The sequence below is a fragment of the Haemaphysalis longicornis genome, unplaced genomic scaffold, assembly GCF_048455015.1.
Source record: "Haemaphysalis longicornis isolate Haplotype H1 unplaced genomic scaffold, Haemaphysalis longicornis Haplotype H1 scaffold_5, whole genome shotgun sequence".
NCBI lineage: Eukaryota > Metazoa > Arthropoda > Arachnida > Ixodida > Ixodidae > Haemaphysalis > Haemaphysalis longicornis.
Window position 1 is genome coordinate 39851354 of NW_027526385.1, and position 16009 is coordinate 39867362.

Consider the following 16009-nt stretch of genomic DNA (forward strand, 5'->3'; position numbering starts at 1 on the left):
CAGTTGTTGCTGTCGCGGCTCGTTTCTCCTGTGCCGCCGGCTCTCAACGCCATAATCGGGGCGATAATTTACGTGCGCTCATAGCAGCAGCTAGTGAGATGACAACGGCGCTGCGTGGCCCCGTCGTGGACATCACAAACGGAGGCTATCGGGAGTGCTTCTTTGCACCGCTAAGGTTGTATTGGTAGCCGCCATCCACAGCGAGCTCGCTTTGTGGGCGCGCCAGCAAGCTGTCCTACCGCCGAGAGAAGCGCGAGCTTCACACGCAGCCGATAGCCGGCGCACGCTGCAGCCTACGAGCTCAGTTGTTGCTGTCGAGGCTCGTTTCTCCTGTGCCGCCGGCTCTCAACGCCATAATCGGGGCGATAATTTACGTGCGCTCGTAGCAGCAGCTAGTGAGCTGACAATGGCGCTGCGTGGCCCCGTCGTGGACATCAGAAACGGAGGCTATCGGGAGTGCTCCTTTGCACCGCTAAGGTTGTATTCCTAGCCGCCATCCTTAGCGAGCTCGCTTTGTGGGCGCGCCAGCAAGCTGTCCTAGCGCCGAGAGAAGCGCGAGCTTCACACGCAGCCGGCAGCCGGCGCACGCTGTACCCTACGAGCTCAGTTGTTGCTGTCGCGACTCGTTTCTCCTGTGCCGCCGGCTCTCAACGCCATAATCGGGGCGATAATTTACGTGCGCTCATAGCAGGAGCTAGTGAGCTGAAAACGGCTCTGCGTGACCGCGTCGTGGACATCAGAAACGGAGGCTATCGGGAGTGCTCCTTTGCACCGCTAAGGTTGTTTTCCTGGCCGCCATCCACAGCGAGCTCGCTTTGTGGGCGCGCCAGCAAACTGTCCTAGCGCCGAGAAAAGTGGGAGCTTCACACGCAGCCGGTAGCCGGCGCACGGTGCACCCTACGAACTCAGTTGTTGCTGTCGCGGCTCGTTTCTCCTGTGCCGCCGGCTCTCAACGCCATAATCGGGGCGATAATTTACGAGCGCTCCTAGCAGGAGCTAGTGAGCTGACAACGGCGCTGCGTCACCCCGTCGTGGCCATCAGAAACGGAGGCTATCGGGAGTGCTCCTTTGCACCGCTAAGGTTGTTTTCCTAGCCGCCATTCACAGCGAGCTCGCTTTGTGGGCGCGCCAGCAAATTGTCCTGGCGCCGAGAGAAGCAGGAGCTTCACACGCAGCCGGTAGCCGGCGCACGCTGCACCCTACGAGCTCCGTTGTTGCTGTCGCGGCTCGTTTCTCCTGTGCACTCTAATCCTGGTAACCCATAATGTAACTTCTAAACGGAAGTAACCTATAAAATAAAGGTTACAATGGATTCATTTTGATGTTTTCTTTATCCCAGTCCGTTCTAAGGGTTACAAGCGTGAGGTTAAAAGCGATTTATAGGTTACAATAATGATTTATAGGTTACATCAACAAAATCTGACATGTAACCTCTACGTTGTAACCTATAAAACGCCCTGTAACCTCTAAGAGATGCTCGTTGCGCCTTCTCTCCCGGCGGCCGTTGATTTCTCCGTTGCATGACGGGATATAGAGAAATGGCGGCGCCGGCAGGCCCGGTGGCCGCGTTTTCGCGCCACTCGAGCCTTTTAACCGCTGTGATATACCCCTACGATGAAGCGAGGATTGCTGTTACAAGACTCATTTGTCGGCGTGAGTCGCGGAGGCTGCGGCGAGCCCATTTGTGACTGGCAGCGCTTCACGGCCCGTTCTTCTACGACCAGCATCAAGTTCGCATGTTGGACCAATGCCCCGGCGCCAGTGAAAGCGAACTCGGTGAGTATATTCCCTTAACGGTTTCCGTGCTTTCAGTGGATGTATCTTTTCGCTGGGGACTTTTCAATTTGAAATTGCAGCATTCGAGAGGGATTTTCGTTACCTGACTGGTTGCTTCGCTGGACGTTTTCTGTTGTCCGCGACGGCAATTGAATGAACTCACGGGCTTGCGTTCGTTGCGTCAGACTAGAGCGGACGATCGGGAAAGCACCGATAAGGAAAGCACGGAAAGGACGATCGGGAAAGCACCGACCTGCTTTCTGCTCTGTTTGCGCGCCTTCGTCATGTGTTGAGCGTTTTGTTTACGCTGTTCGCTGCATCGGGCGCACTTGACGAGTTATTGGCCCATGTAATTGTCAGGTAGCTCTGTTTGAATAATTGAATTTTTTCCCATTAAAGTCTTACATTATCGCGCTATTCTCTGGGTATTATCATTTTGTTTCAGCCGTCGGGAAATGTTCATTTTTCTCGCTGCATATATTCGGAATGGTGTCTAGTTTATTGGTCTTGTAGTAATATATCCGGATAAACACAAGGTGTGTGCTACAGAAAAGTAGTCCACTTAATGCTGCCCGAAATTTCTAAACTCACTTTTGTCCAGCACAAGCCTCTTTTTTGTGAAAGTTTGCCTTACGGGCACAATAAAACGTTTTCGTATGTACAACACTCCTCATTTTTTTCATTCTTTTCCTTGAGTGGGTAAATTTGGTGTTAGACATTTTGAGACAGCGGGCCATTTCCACCATGTTAAGTGGTTTATTGTTCTCATTCGCACAAATCAGTCGTTTATTTATTCGCGTTGTATTGCAGGGAAAATGATTGTCTCGCGTGATCCTAGTGTAGTGCAGTAAAGCGACTTTACAGAATGGTGGTATGTATGAGCCAGCATGCAGGCTGCTTGATTGTTGTTTTTTGATGATACAGAAATTGTGTCGAATTACACAGAGACAGGTGCAGGTGTAAAAATGGGTTCTGCACCCCCTTCGGATCCTGGCTGTTCAAAAAGTGTGGTTGCATCTGGCTACCTATGCTATGACTTATCAGCACTACTGTTTTTTCTTGCAGGCAGTGTTCCTTGAGCTGACAACCAGGACTCCCCTGCGTATGACACAAGTTGAAATGAAGTCTGATTTCAGCGGAAACAACGGTATGAAAATGCAATAACTAAAACACATTCATTCAAATATTCTTTGTAAAGATGGCACCCAGGCCTGCACAGACAAAAGTATGATTCACTTGTAAAAATGCGAGGCCTTTCTTCAAGTGTTATGATGTTATATTTCGTATCTTATTTTGCCTCATGTTTAGTGACTCTTTCTATCAGTTCGTTACTACATGAACGTTATGAATTCACATAACGATTTCCTCTGCATGGAGCTTTGTAGTTTTTCAGCAACTCTAGCTATTCTATAAGATGCGTGGTTTTGCAGAGCCAACAAGAAGAACTCTCTTTCTAAAATAGCTCTGTAAGAAATCTCCAGTTGTTAGTGAGTGCTTGTGCTGTGTTCTTTTTTTCGTCTTGTCAAGTTTGAAGTGTTGTTTCATTATGAATGTATACCAACTGCCCAGCTCTAAAGCCTATTACATTTTAACCCAAATAACCCTTCGAGTCATTACAGGTACAGACCTCCTGGGAATGCCACTTGAAGATCGGTGCAAGTTAGATGTATCCTCTCCCACAACACATCTGGACGAAGAAAAAATGTAAGTTGGCGATTCCTTTTTACTGATAGCCGAGGAAGAAACCACCGATAAGAACACTTTACTTAAATGAAAAACGTTTCGGCTTCCACGTGGGATCCTTGTTCAAAATGAAACTGCCAGTACACGGGGGGGGGAGGAGGATGTTTAAGTACAGCCAAAAATGTGACGCAGATGGCGTCAGCATCGTGAAAGCACGTTTCCTGGGTTTAGTGCGACGTTTCCTCTGTTGCGTGTACTAGTGATTCCATATGAAGGCGCGGAAACGTTTTTGTTTTCTCTTTTGCAAATGTATGTCAGTGTATCTCGTAGCCCAAAGTTTCTGCCTGTTCTGGGTGAGCCTGCAGAGACATTTCGCGAGATAAACTGGAACACGGCACGATTAAAATTCGGGAAGGTTGGCCGGTATGACTACAGTGGCTTCGCGGTGTTTCTGAACAATGCGGCCAAATTGCTCTGTGTAACGATTACTGAAATTATGTGAAATTATTAGGGAAGGCCGTAAATCACTAGTTGTGGGCTTTCATTTCATTCTCTGGTCTCCGTCTTCATTTTCGTGCAATATATGTTTCGTACTTCACATGCCTGTGGTTTGGTGTGAGGGGCTTATGGTTGCACTGGATTTTGTTCTTTTTCTGAAATTTTCTGTAGATGGCTCTTCAAGGTGGGGAAATCCAAGTGACGGCCCCTCACATATATACCTCCATCTGCGGCAGCAGGGAACAAGATGACCGCGGGAAATCTTCAGCGTGCCCTGATTTTGTGCCTGCTTGTGTACTACGTAAATTGCGAAGCTTATCTCTGAATTTTTCCATGCGCCTTTTTTCGTGCAGGAAATCATAGATACCATTTAAAGTTTCTCCAAAAGACAGATTGCAATCGGCCTAGAAACTTGTTAGTGCTGCATAAAAAACGATAACTTGGCGTGGGAATCACAACTTAGGTGGAACTGTAAAGAGGAACCTAAGAGGGAAGTGTAAAGATGGATTCGTAAAGGCGAGTGAATTCCAAGTGTAATATTAGACTGAGTGAAACGGAGAATGTAGGGAACATAGCCATAAACACTGCTTTGTATGAAAAAGTGAATTTGTAATAAATGTTCTTTCTACTTTCCCACATTCTGCGTTTTTTCTGTGGGAAACCATGGCAACAACACTGTACTGGGAAAGTGCACCCCTGAGAACCATCTTATAAATGTAGCTCAAACTCGAATTCGTCTGAAATTGTTCAATGGCAGTATCCAAACAATTCGGAATGCTTTGAATACATCCGTGCAAATATTGAGGTAAAGAATTTGTATATTTGGCCATGTTTGTGAAGCTGTTCACGCAAGATTTATTAAATAGGTTTAATAAGGATATATGAATAAACCGAATTTTACCTCTAAGTCTAAAGCAATATAGGAAACACCAATTCGCCCAGGAATCCGCACTCGTCCAATACTCATTAAGGAACGATAATAACGTTGGGGTGGTTCGCAGCTTTGCTTTTTAATATATAGCCCACAGGTGTTTCATAATAATAAATGTGAATGTTCAAAACTACCGATGCGAAACTTCTGGAAATGTGCTCCTGTTAAATGCGCAAATATGTGTGCATGTACTGCAATTCTCTTTTGATAATCATGGCCTAGGTTGTCAGACAAGAATTTTTGGCTTAAGGCTATGTTATCATAACTTTGGCGTCTTTTTGAAGTATGCTATCAAGTGCATCTTTCCACTCAAGCTTGGTTTCACTAAAGCCTAATGTTGTTTAACTAAAGCTCAATTTAGCAAAATACCTATCATGCATGTTTGATACCGGTTTCTTAAACGGCACAAAGCTGATGCAAACATCAAATTTAGTTATGCCTGTTTATAGGACTTAAGCGTTGCCAATACTCACGAAGATTTTTGGGTGACAACCTGGGTAACGATTATCGAACAGGTAATGCGATGCATATATATTAAGAGAACATTTTCAAGCTTTTTGGCACTGGTGTTTTAGGATTTATAAAAGTAATTTCTCTTTTAGCCCCAGCCGTCTGGCCGGCAGTTTATTCAAGGGACGAAGAAAAGACACCCGACGCAAAAGTTTAGACGGCGCAATGGACAGCATGGTCGCACGTATCTTCCACTAACGCAATGTTTGTTTACCACGCGGGAAAGGCGCCTTGGGGGTGTCGCCACAGCGGCGCCGGCGAAAGCGCGCCCGGCGCGCAACATCACACCTTCCAATTTGTGTGGCCTTGGACGGCGGTAGATGTAACTTATATAAAGGTATACATGCTGAAAGCTGCAAAGTAACCCATAACTGCGTAACCCTTACGTGTATACGTATATAACGGTTACGAAGATATAGGTTACATTTGTACCTTATAAATTATAGGTTACAAAAATTCGAAAATGTATACCTCTATTAAGGGTTACCCAGCTTAGAGTGTGCCGCCGGCTCTCAACGCCGTAATCGGGACGATAATTTACGTGCGCTCATAGCAGCAGCTAGTGAGCTGACAACGGCGCTGCGTGGCCCCGTCGTGGACATCAAAAAACGGAGGCTATCGGGAGTGCTCCTTTGCACCGCTAAGGTTGTTTTCCTAGCCGCCATCCACAGCGAGCTCGCTTTGTGGGCGCGCCAGCAAACTGTCCTAGCGCCGAGAAAAGTGGGAGCTTCACACGCAGCCGGCAGCCGGCGCACGCTGCACCCTACGAGCTCAGTTGTTGCTGTCGCGACTCGTTTCTCCTGTGCCGCCGGCTATCAACGCCATAATCGGGGCGATAATTCACGTGCGCTCATAGCAGGAGCTAGTGAGCTGAAAACGGCTCTGCGTGACCGCGTCGTGGACATCAGAAACGGAAGCTATCGGGAGTGCTCCTTTGCACTGCTAAGGTTGTATTCGTAGCCGCCATTCACAGCGAGCTCGCTTTGTGGGCGCGCCAGCAAATTGTCCTGGCGCCGAGAAAAGTGGGAGCTTCACACGCAGCCGGCAGCCGGCGCACGCTGCACCCTACGAGATCAGTTGTTGCTGTCGAGGCTCGTTTCTCCTGTGCCGCCGGCTCTCAACGCCATAATCGGGGCGATAATTTACGTGCGCTCCTAGCAGGAGCTAGTGAGCTGACAACGGCGCTGCGTGACCCCGTCGTGGACATCAGAAACGGAGGCTATCGGGAGTGCTCCTTTGCACCGCTAAGGTTGTTTTCCTAGCCGCCATTCACAGCGAGCTCGCTTTGTGGGCGCGCCAGCAAATTGTTCTGGCGCCGAGAGAAGCGGGAGCTTCACACGCAGCCGGTAGCCGGCGCACGCTGCGCCCTACGAGCTCCGTTGTTGCTGTCGAGGCTCGTTTCTCCTGTGCCGCCGGGTCTCAACGCCATAATCCGGGCGATAATTTACGTGCGCTCATAGCAGCAGCTAGTGACCTGACAACGGCGCTGCGTGGCCCCGTCGTGGACATCAGAAACGGAGGCTATCGGGAGTGCTTCTTTGCACCGCTAAGGTTGTATTCGTAGCCGCCATCCACAGCGAGCTCGCTTTGTGGGCGCGCCAGCAAGCTGTCCTACCGCAGAGAGAAGCGCGAGCTTCACACGCAGCCGATAGCCGGCGCCCGCTGCACCCTACGAGATCAGTTGTTGCTGTCGAGGCTCGTTTCTCCTGTGCCGCCGGCTCTCAATGCCATAATCGGGGCGATAATTTACGTGCGCTCATAGCAGGAGCTAGTGAGCTGAAAACGGCTCTGCGTGACCGCGTCGTGGACATCAGAAACGGAGGCTATCGGGAGTGCTCCTTTGCACCGCTAAGGTTGTTTTCCTAGCCGCCATCCACAGCGAGCTCGCTTTGTGGGCGCGCCAGCAAACTGTCCTAGCGCCGAGAAAAGTGGGAGCTTCACACGCAGCCGGCAGCCCGCGCACGCTGCACCCTACGAGCTCAGTTGTTGCTGTCGCGACTCTTTTCTCCTGTGCCGCCGGCTCTCAACGCCATGATCGGGGCGATAATTTACGTGCGCTCATAGCAGAAGCTAGTGAGCTGAGAACGGCTCTGCGTGACCGCGTCGTGGACATCAGAAACGGAGGCTATCGGGAGTGCTCCTTTGCACCGCTAAGGTTGTTTTCCTAGCCGCCATTCGCAGCGAGCTCGCTTTGTGGGCGCGCCAGCAAATTGTCCTGGCGCCGAGAGAAGCGGGAGCTTCACACGCAGCCGGTAGCCGGCGCACGCTGCACCCTACGAGCTCAGTTGTTGCTGTCGAGGCTCGTTTCTCCTGTGCCGCCGGCTCTCAACGCCATAATCGGGGCGATAATTTACGTGCGCTCATAGGAGGAGCTAGTGAGCTGACAACGGCGCTGCGTGACCGCGTCGTGGACATCAGAAACCGAGGCTATCGGGAGTGCTCCTTTCCACCGCTAAGGTTGTTTTCCTAGCCGCCATCCACAGCGAGCTCGCTTTGTGGGCGCGCCAGCAAACTGTCCTAGCGCCGAGAAAACCGGGAGCTTCACACGCAGCCGGTAGCCGGCGCACGCTGCACCCTACGAGCTCAGTTGTTGCTGTCGCGGCTCGTTTCTCCTGTGCCGCCGGCTCTCAACGCCATAATCGGGGCGATAATTTACGTGCGCTCATAGCAGCAGCTAGTGAGATGACAACGGCGCTGCGTGGCCCCGTCGTGGACATCACAAACGGAGGCTATCGGGAGTGCTTCTTTGCACCGCTAAGGTTGTATTGGTAGCCGCCATCCACAGCGAGCTCGCTTTGTGGGCGCGCCAGCAAGCTGTCCTACCGCCGAGAGAAGCGCGAGCTTCACACGCAGCCGATAGCCGGCGCACGCTGCAGCCTACGAGCTCAGTTGTTGCTCTCGAGGCTCGTTTCTCCTGTGCCGCCGGCTCTCAACGCCATAATCGGGGCGATAATTTACGTGCGCTCGTAGCAGCAGCTAGTGAGCTGACAATGGCGCTGCGTGGCCCCGTCGTGGACATCAGAAACGGAGGCTATCGGGAGTGCTCCTTTGCACCGCTAAGGTTGTATTCCTAGCCGCCATCCTTAGCGAGCTCGCTTTGTGGGCGCGCCAGCAAGCTGTCCTAGCGCCGAGAGAAGCGCGAGCTTCACACGCAGCCGGCAGCCGGCGCACGCTGTACCCTACGAGCTCAGTTGTTGCTGTCGCGACTCGTTTCTCCTGTGCCGCCGGCTCTCAACGCCATAATCGGGGCGATAATTTACGTGCGCTCATAGCAGGAGCTAGTGAGCTGACAACGGCGCTGCGTGGCCCCGTCGTGGACATCAGAAACGGAGGCTATCGGGAGTGCTCCTTTGCACCGCTAAGGTTGTTTTCCTAGCCGCCATTCACAGCGAGCTCGCTTTGTGGGCGCGCCAGCAAGCTGTCCTACCGCCGAGAGAAGCGGGAGCTTCACACGCAGCCGGTAGCCGGCGCACGCTGCACCCTACGAGCTCAGTTGTTGCTGTCGCGACTCGTTTCTCCTGTGCCGCCGGCTATCAACGCCATAATCGGGGCGATAATTCACGTGCGCTCATAGCAGGAGCTAGTGAGCTGAAAACGGCTCTGCGTGACCGCGTCGTGGACATCAGAAACGGAGGCTATCGGGAGTGCTCCTTTGCACCGCTAAGGTTGTTTTCCTAGCTGCCATCCACAGCGAGCTCGCTTTGTGGGCGCGCCAGCAAACTGTCCTAGCGCCGAGAAAAGTGGGAGCTTCACACGCAGCCGGCAGCCGGCGCACGCTGCACCCTACGAGCTCAGTTGTTGCTGTCGCGACTCGTTTCTCCTGTGCCGCCGGCTCTCAACGCCATAATCGGGGCGATAATTTACGTGCGCTCATAGCAGGAGCTAGTGAGCTGAAAACGGCTCTGCATGACCGCGTCGTGGACATCAGAAACGGAGGCTATCGGGAGTGCTCCTTTGCACTGCTAAGTTTGTATTCGTAGCCGCCATTCACAGCGAGCTCGCTTTGTGGGCGCGCCAGCAAATTGTCCTGGCGCCGATAAAGTGGGAGCTTCACACGCAGCCGGCAGCCGGCGCACGCTGCACCCTACGAGATCAGTTGTTGCTGTCGAGGCTCGTTTCTCCTGTGCCGCCGGCTCTCAACGCCATAATCGGGGAGATAATTTACGTGCGCTCATAGCAGGAGCTAGTGAGCTGAAAACGGCTCTGCGTGACCGCGTCGTGGACATCAGAAACGGAGGCTATCGGGAGTGCTCCTTTGCACCGCTAAGGTTGTTTTCCTAGCCGCCATCCACAGCGAGCTCGCTTTGTGGGCGCGCCAGCAAACTGTCCTAGCGCCGAGAAAAGTGGGAGCTTCACACGCAGCCGGCAGCCGGCGCACGCTGCACCCTACGAGCTCCGTTGTTGCTGTCGAGGCTCGTTTCTCCTGTGCCGCCGGCTCTCAACGCCATAATCGGGGCGATAATTTACGTGCGCTCATAGCAGCAGCTAGTGAGCTGACAACGGCGCTGCGTGGCCCCGTCGTGGACATCAGAAACGGAGGCTATCGGGAGTGCTTCTTTGCACCGCTAAGGTTTTATTCGTAGCCGCCATCCACAGCGAGCTCGCTTTGTGGGCGCGCCAGCAAGCTGTCCTACCGCCGAGAGAAGCGCGAGCTTCACACGGAGCCGATAGCCGGCGCACGCTGCACCCTACGAGATCAGTTGTTGCTGTCGATGCTCGTTTCTCCTGTGCCGCCGGCTCTCAACGCCATAATCGGGGCGATAATTTACGTGCGCTCATAGCAGGAGCTAGTGAGCTGAAAACGGCTCTGCGTGACCGCTTCGTGGACATCAGAAACGAAGGCTATCGGGAGTGCTCCTTTGCACCGCTAAGGTTGTATTCCTTGCCGCCATCCACAACGAGCTCGCTTTGTGGGCGCGCCAGCAAACTGTCCTAGCGCCGAGAGAAGCACGAGCTTCACACGCAGCCGGTAGCCGGCGCACGCTACACCCTACCAGCTCAGTTGTTGCTGTCGCGGCTCGTTTCTGCTGTGCCGCCGGCTCTCAACGCCATAATCGGGGAGATAATTTACGTGCGCTCATAGGAGGAGCTAGTGAGCTGACAACGGCGCTGCGTGACCGCGTCGTGGACATCAGAAACGGAGGCTATCGGGAGTGCTCCTTTCCACCGCTAAGGTTGTTTTCCTAGCCGCCATCCACAGCGAGCTCGCTTTGTGGGCGCGCCATCAAACTGTCCTAGCGCCGAGAAAAGCGGGAGCTTCACACGCAGCCGGTAGCCGGCGCACGCTGCACCCTACGAGCTCAGTTGTTGCTGTCGCGGCTCGTTTCTCCTGTGCCGCCGGCTCTCAACGCCATAATCGGGGCGATAATTTACGTGCGCTCATAGCAGCAGCTAGTGAGATGACAACGGCGCTGCGTGGCCCCGTCGTGGACATCACAAACGGAGGCTATCGGGAGTGCTTCTTTGCACCGCTAAGGTTGTATTGGTAGCCGCCATCCACAGCGAGCTCGCTTTGTGGGCGCGCCAGCAAGCTGTCCTACCGCCGAGAGAAGCGCGAGCTTCACACGCAGCCGATAGCCGGCGCACGCTGCAGCCTACGAGCTCAGTTGTTGCTGTCGAGGCTCGTTTCTCCTGTGCCGCCGGCTCTCAACGCCATAATCGGGGCGATAATTTACGTGCGCTCGTAGCAGCAGCTAGTGAGCTGACAATGGCGCTGCGTGGCCCCGTCGTGGACATCAGAAACGGAGGCTATCGGGAGTGCTCCTTTGCACCGCTAAGGTTGTATTCCTAGCCGCCATCCTTAGCGAGCTCGCTTTGTGGGCGCGCCAGCAAGCTGTCCTAGCGCCGAGAGAAGCGCGAGCTTCACACGCAGCCGGCAGCCGGCGCACGCTGTACCCTACGAGCTCAGTTGTTGCTGTCGCGACTCGTTTCTCCTGTGCCGCCGGCTCTCAACGCCATAATCGGGGCGATAATTTACGTGCGCTCATAGCAGGAGCTAGTGAGCTGAAAACGGCTCTGCGTGACCGCGTCGTGGACATCAGAAACGGAGGCTATCGGGAGTGCTCCTTTGCACCGCTAAGGTTGTTTTCCTGGCCGCCATCCACAGCGAGCTCGCTTTGTGGGCGCGCCAGCAAACTGTCCTAGCGCCGAGAAAAGTGGGAGCTTCACACGCAGCCGGTAGCCGGCGCACGCTGCACCCTACGAACTCAGTTGTTGCTGTCGCGGCTCGTTTCTCCTGTGCCGCCGGCTCTCAACGCCATAATCGGGGCGATAATTTACGAGCGCTCCTAGCAGGAGCTAGTGAGCTGACAACGGCGCTGCGTCACCCCGTCGTGGCCATCAGAAACGGAGGCTATCGGGAGTGCTCCTTTGCACCGCTAAGGTTGTTTTCCTAGCCGCCATTCACAGCGAGCTCGCTTTGTGGGCGCGCCAGCAAATTGTCCTGGCGCCGAGAGAAGCAGGAGCTTCACACGCAGCCGGTAGCCGGCGCACGCTGCACCCTACGAGCTCCGTTGTTGCTGTCGCGGCTCGTTTCTCCTGTGCACTCTAATCCTGGTAACCCATAATGTAACTTCTAAACGGAAGTAACCTATAAAATAAAGGTTACAATGGATTCATTTTGATGTTTTCTTTATCCCAGTCCGTTCTAAGGGTTACAAGCGTGAGGTTAAAAGCGATTTATAGGTTACAATAATGATTTATAGGTTACATCAACAAAATCTGACATGTAACCTCTACGTTGTAACCTATAAAACGCCCTGTAACCTCTAAGAGATGCTCGTTGCGCCTTCTCTCCCGGCGGCCGTTGATTTCTCCGTTGCATGACGGGATATAGAGAAATGGCGGCGCCGGCAGGCCCGGTGGCCGCGTTTTCGCGCCACTCGAGCCTTTTAACCGCTGTGATATACCCCTACGATGAAGCGAGGATTGCTGTTACAAGACTCATTTGTCGGCGTGAGTCGCGGAGGCTGCGGCGAGCCCATTTGTGACTGGCAGCGCTTCACGGCCCGTTCTTCTACGACCAGCATCAAGTTCGCATGTTGGACCAATGCCCCGGCGCCAGTGAAAGCGAACTCGGTGAGTATATTCCCTTAACGGTTTCCGTGCTTTCAGTGGATGTATCTTTTCGCTGGGGACTTTTCAATTTGAAATTGCAGCATTCGAGAGGGATTTTCGTTACCTGACTGGTTGCTTCGCTGGACGTTTTCTGTTGTCCGCGACGGCAATTGAATGAACTCACGGGCTTGCGTTCGTTGCGTCAGACTAGAGCGGACGATCGGGAAAGCACCGATAAGGAAAGCACGGAAAGGACGATCGGGAAAGCACCGACCTGCTTTCTGCTCTGTTTGCGCGCCTTCGTCATGTGTTGAGCGTTTTGTTTACGCTGTTCGCTGCATCGGGCGCACTTGACGAGTTATTGGCCCATGTAATTGTCAGGTAGCTCTGTTTGAATAATTGAATTTTTTCCCATTAAAGTCTTACATTATCGCGCTATTCTCTGGGTATTATCATTTTGTTTCAGCCGTCGGGAAATGTTCATTTTTCTCGCTGCATATATTCGGAATGGTGTCTAGTTTATTGGTCTTGTAGTAATATATCCGGATAAACACAAGGTGTGTGCTACAGAAAAGTAGTCCACTTAATGCTGCCCGAAATTTCTAAACTCACTTTTGTCCAGCACAAGCCTCTTTTTTGTGAAAGTTTGCCTTACGGGCACAATAAAACGTTTTCGTATGTACAACACTCCTCATTTTTTTCATTCTTTTCCTTGAGTGGGTAAATTTGGTGTTAGACATTTTGAGACAGCGGGCCATTTCCACCATGTTAAGTGGTTTATTGTTCTCATTCGCACAAATCAGTCGTTTATTTATTCGCGTTGTATTGCAGGGAAAATGATTGTCTCGCGTGATCCTAGTGTAGTGCAGTAAAGCGACTTTACAGAATGGTGGTATGTATGAGCCAGCATGCAGGCTGCTTGATTGTTGTTTTTTGATGATACAGAAATTGTGTCGAATTACACAGAGACAGGTGCAGGTGTAAAAATGGGTTCTGCACCCCCTTCGGATCCTGGCTGTTCAAAAAGTGTGGTTGCATCTGGCTACCTATGCTATGACTTATCAGCACTACTGTTTTTTCTTGCAGGCAGTGTTCCTTGAGCTGACAACCAGGACTCCCCTGCGTATGACACAAGTTGAAATGAAGTCTGATTTCAGCGGAAACAACGGTATGAAAATGCAATAACTAAAACACATTCATTCAAATATTCTTTGTAAAGATGGCACCCAGGCCTGCACAGACAAAAGTATGATTCACTTGTAAAAATGCGAGGCCTTTCTTCAAGTGTTATGATGTTATATTTCGTATCTTATTTTGCCTCATGTTTAGTGACTCTTTCTATCAGTTCGTTACTACATGAACGTTATGAATTCACATAACGATTTCCTCTGCATGGAGCTTTGTAGTTTTTCAGCAACTCTAGCTATTCTATAAGATGCGTGGTTTTGCAGAGCCAACAAGAAGAACTCTCTTTCTAAAATAGCTCTGTAAGAAATCTCCAGTTGTTAGTGAGTGCTTGTGCTGTGTTCTTTTTTTCGTCTTGTCAAGTTTGAAGTGTTGTTTCATTATGAATGTATACCAACTGCCCAGCTCTAAAGCCTATTACATTTTAACCCAAATAACCCTTCGAGTCATTACAGGTACAGACCTCCTGGGAATGCCACTTGAAGATCGGTGCAAGTTAGATGTATCCTCTCCCACAACACATCTGGACGAAGAAAAAATGTAAGTTGGCGATTCCTTTTTACTGATAGCCGAGGAAGAAACCACCGATAAGAACACTTTACTTAAATGAAAAACGTTTCGGCTTCCACGTGGGATCCTTGTTCAAAATGAAACTGCCAGTACACGGGGGGGGGGAGGAGGATGTTTAAGTACAGCCAAAAATGTGACGCAGATGGCGTCAGCATCGTGAAAGCACGTTTCCTGGGTTTAGTGCGACGTTTCCTCTGTTGCGTGTACTAGTGATTCCATATGAAGGCGCGGAAACGTTTTTGTTTTCTCTTTTGCAAATGTATGTCAGTGTATCTCGTAGCCCAAAGTTTCTGCCTGTTCTGGGTGAGCCTGCAGAGACATTTCGCGAGATAAACTGGAACACGGCACGATTAAAATTCGGGAAGGTTGGCCGGTATGACTACAGTGGCTTCGCGGTGTTTCTGAACAATGCGGCCAAATTGCTCTGTGTAACGATTACTGAAATTATGTGAAATTATTAGGGAAGGCCGTAAATCACTAGTTGTGGGCTTTCATTTCATTCTCTGGTCTCCGTCTTCATTTTCGTGCAATATATGTTTCGTACTTCACATGCCTGTGGTTTGGTGTGAGGGGCTTATGGTTGCACTGGATTTTGTTCTTTTTCTGAAATTTTCTGTAGATGGCTCTTCAAGGTGGGGAAATCCAAGTGACGGCCCCTCACATATATACCTCCATCTGCGGCAGCAGGGAACAAGATGACCGCGGGAAATCTTCAGCGTGCCCTGATTTTGTGCCTGCTTGTGTACTACGTAAATTGCGAAGCTTATCTCTGAATTTTTCCATGCGCCTTTTTTCGTGCAGGAAATCATAGATACCATTTAAAGTTTCTCCAAAAGACAGATTGCAATCGGCCTAGAAACTTGTTAGTGCTGCATAAAAAACGATAACTTGGCGTGGGAATCACAACTTAGGTGGAACTGTAAAGAGGAACCTAAGAGGGAAGTGTAAAGATGGATTCGTAAAGGCGAGTGAATTCCAAGTGTAATATTAGACTGAGTGAAACGGAGAATGTAGGGAACATAGCCATAAACACTGCTTTGTATGAAAAAGTGAATTTGTAATAAATGTTCTTTCTACTTTCCCACATTCTGCGTTTTTTCTGTGGGAAACCATGGCAACAACACTGTACTGGGAAAGTGCACCCCTGAGAACCATCTTATAAATGTAGCTCAAACTCGAATTCGTCTGAAATTGTTCAATGGCAGTATCCAAACAATTCGGAATGCTTTGAATACATCCGTGCAAATATTGAGGTAAAGAATTTGTATATTTGGCCATGTTTGTGAAGCTGTTCACGCAAGATTTATTAAATAGGTTTAATAAGGATATATGAATAAACCGAATTTTACCTCTAAGTCTAAAGCAATATAGGAAACACCAATTCGCCCAGGAATCCGCACTCGTCCAATACTCATTAAGGAACGATAATAACGTTGGGGTGGTTCGCAGCTTTGCTTTTTAATATATAGCCCACAGGTGTTTCATAATAATAAATGTGAATGTTCAAAACTACCGATGCGAAACTTCTGGAAATGTGCTCCTGTTAAATGCGCAAATATGTGTGCATGTACTGCAATTCTCTTTTGATAATCATGGCCTACGTTGTCAGACAAGAATTTTTGGCTTAAGGCTATGTTATCATAACTTTGGCGTCTTTTTGAAGTATGCTATCAAGTGCATCTTTCCACTCAAGCTTGGTTTCACTAAAGCCTAATGTTGTTTAACTAAAGCTCAATTTAGCAAAATACCTATCATGCATGTTTGATACCGGTTTCTTAAACGGCACAAAGCTGATGCAAA

At 50.6% G+C, this 16009-nt stretch overlaps 2 protein-coding genes across 2 annotated transcripts; both read left to right on the forward strand.

Moving 5' to 3' along the window:
- Positions 1-1553: 1553 nt before the first annotated feature.
- On the forward strand, positions 1554-4562 carry LOC144138083 (uncharacterized). Its single transcript, XM_077670169.1, has 4 exons — positions 1554-1776; positions 2842-2923; positions 3396-3480; positions 4129-4562. The coding sequence occupies exons 1-4, from the start codon at positions 1615-1617 to the stop codon at positions 4157-4159; spliced, it is 360 nt and encodes a 119-aa protein (XP_077526295.1). The 5' UTR covers positions 1554-1614; the 3' UTR covers positions 4160-4562.
- Positions 4563-12252: 7690 nt separating this feature from the next.
- On the forward strand, positions 12253-15262 carry LOC144139181 (uncharacterized). Its single transcript, XM_077671614.1, has 4 exons — positions 12253-12475; positions 13541-13622; positions 14095-14179; positions 14829-15262. Exons 1-4 carry the CDS (start codon positions 12314-12316, stop codon positions 14857-14859), a joined length of 360 nt encoding a protein of 119 aa, XP_077527740.1. The 5' UTR covers positions 12253-12313; the 3' UTR covers positions 14860-15262.
- The last annotated feature ends 747 nt before the right edge of the window (positions 15263-16009 follow it).

Bases quoted from the DNA above. Each gene is read 5' to 3' on its own strand.
- LOC144139181 (XM_077671614.1), top strand. From the start codon at position 12,314: ATGAAGCGAGGATTGCTGTTACAAGACTCATTTGTCGGCGTGAGTCGC. The intron at 12,476-13,540 runs GTGAGTATATTC...TTTTTCTTGCAG, and splicing joins CGCCAGTGAAAGCGAACTCG to GCAGTGTTCCTTGAGCTGAC. The intron at 13,623-14,094 runs GTATGAAAATGC...GAGTCATTACAG, and splicing joins TGATTTCAGCGGAAACAACG to GTACAGACCTCCTGGGAATG.
- LOC144138083 (XM_077670169.1), top strand. From the start codon at position 1,615: ATGAAGCGAGGATTGCTGTTACAAGACTCATTTGTCGGCGTGAGTCGC. The intron at 1,777-2,841 runs GTGAGTATATTC...TTTTTCTTGCAG, and splicing joins CGCCAGTGAAAGCGAACTCG to GCAGTGTTCCTTGAGCTGAC. The intron at 2,924-3,395 runs GTATGAAAATGC...GAGTCATTACAG, and splicing joins TGATTTCAGCGGAAACAACG to GTACAGACCTCCTGGGAATG.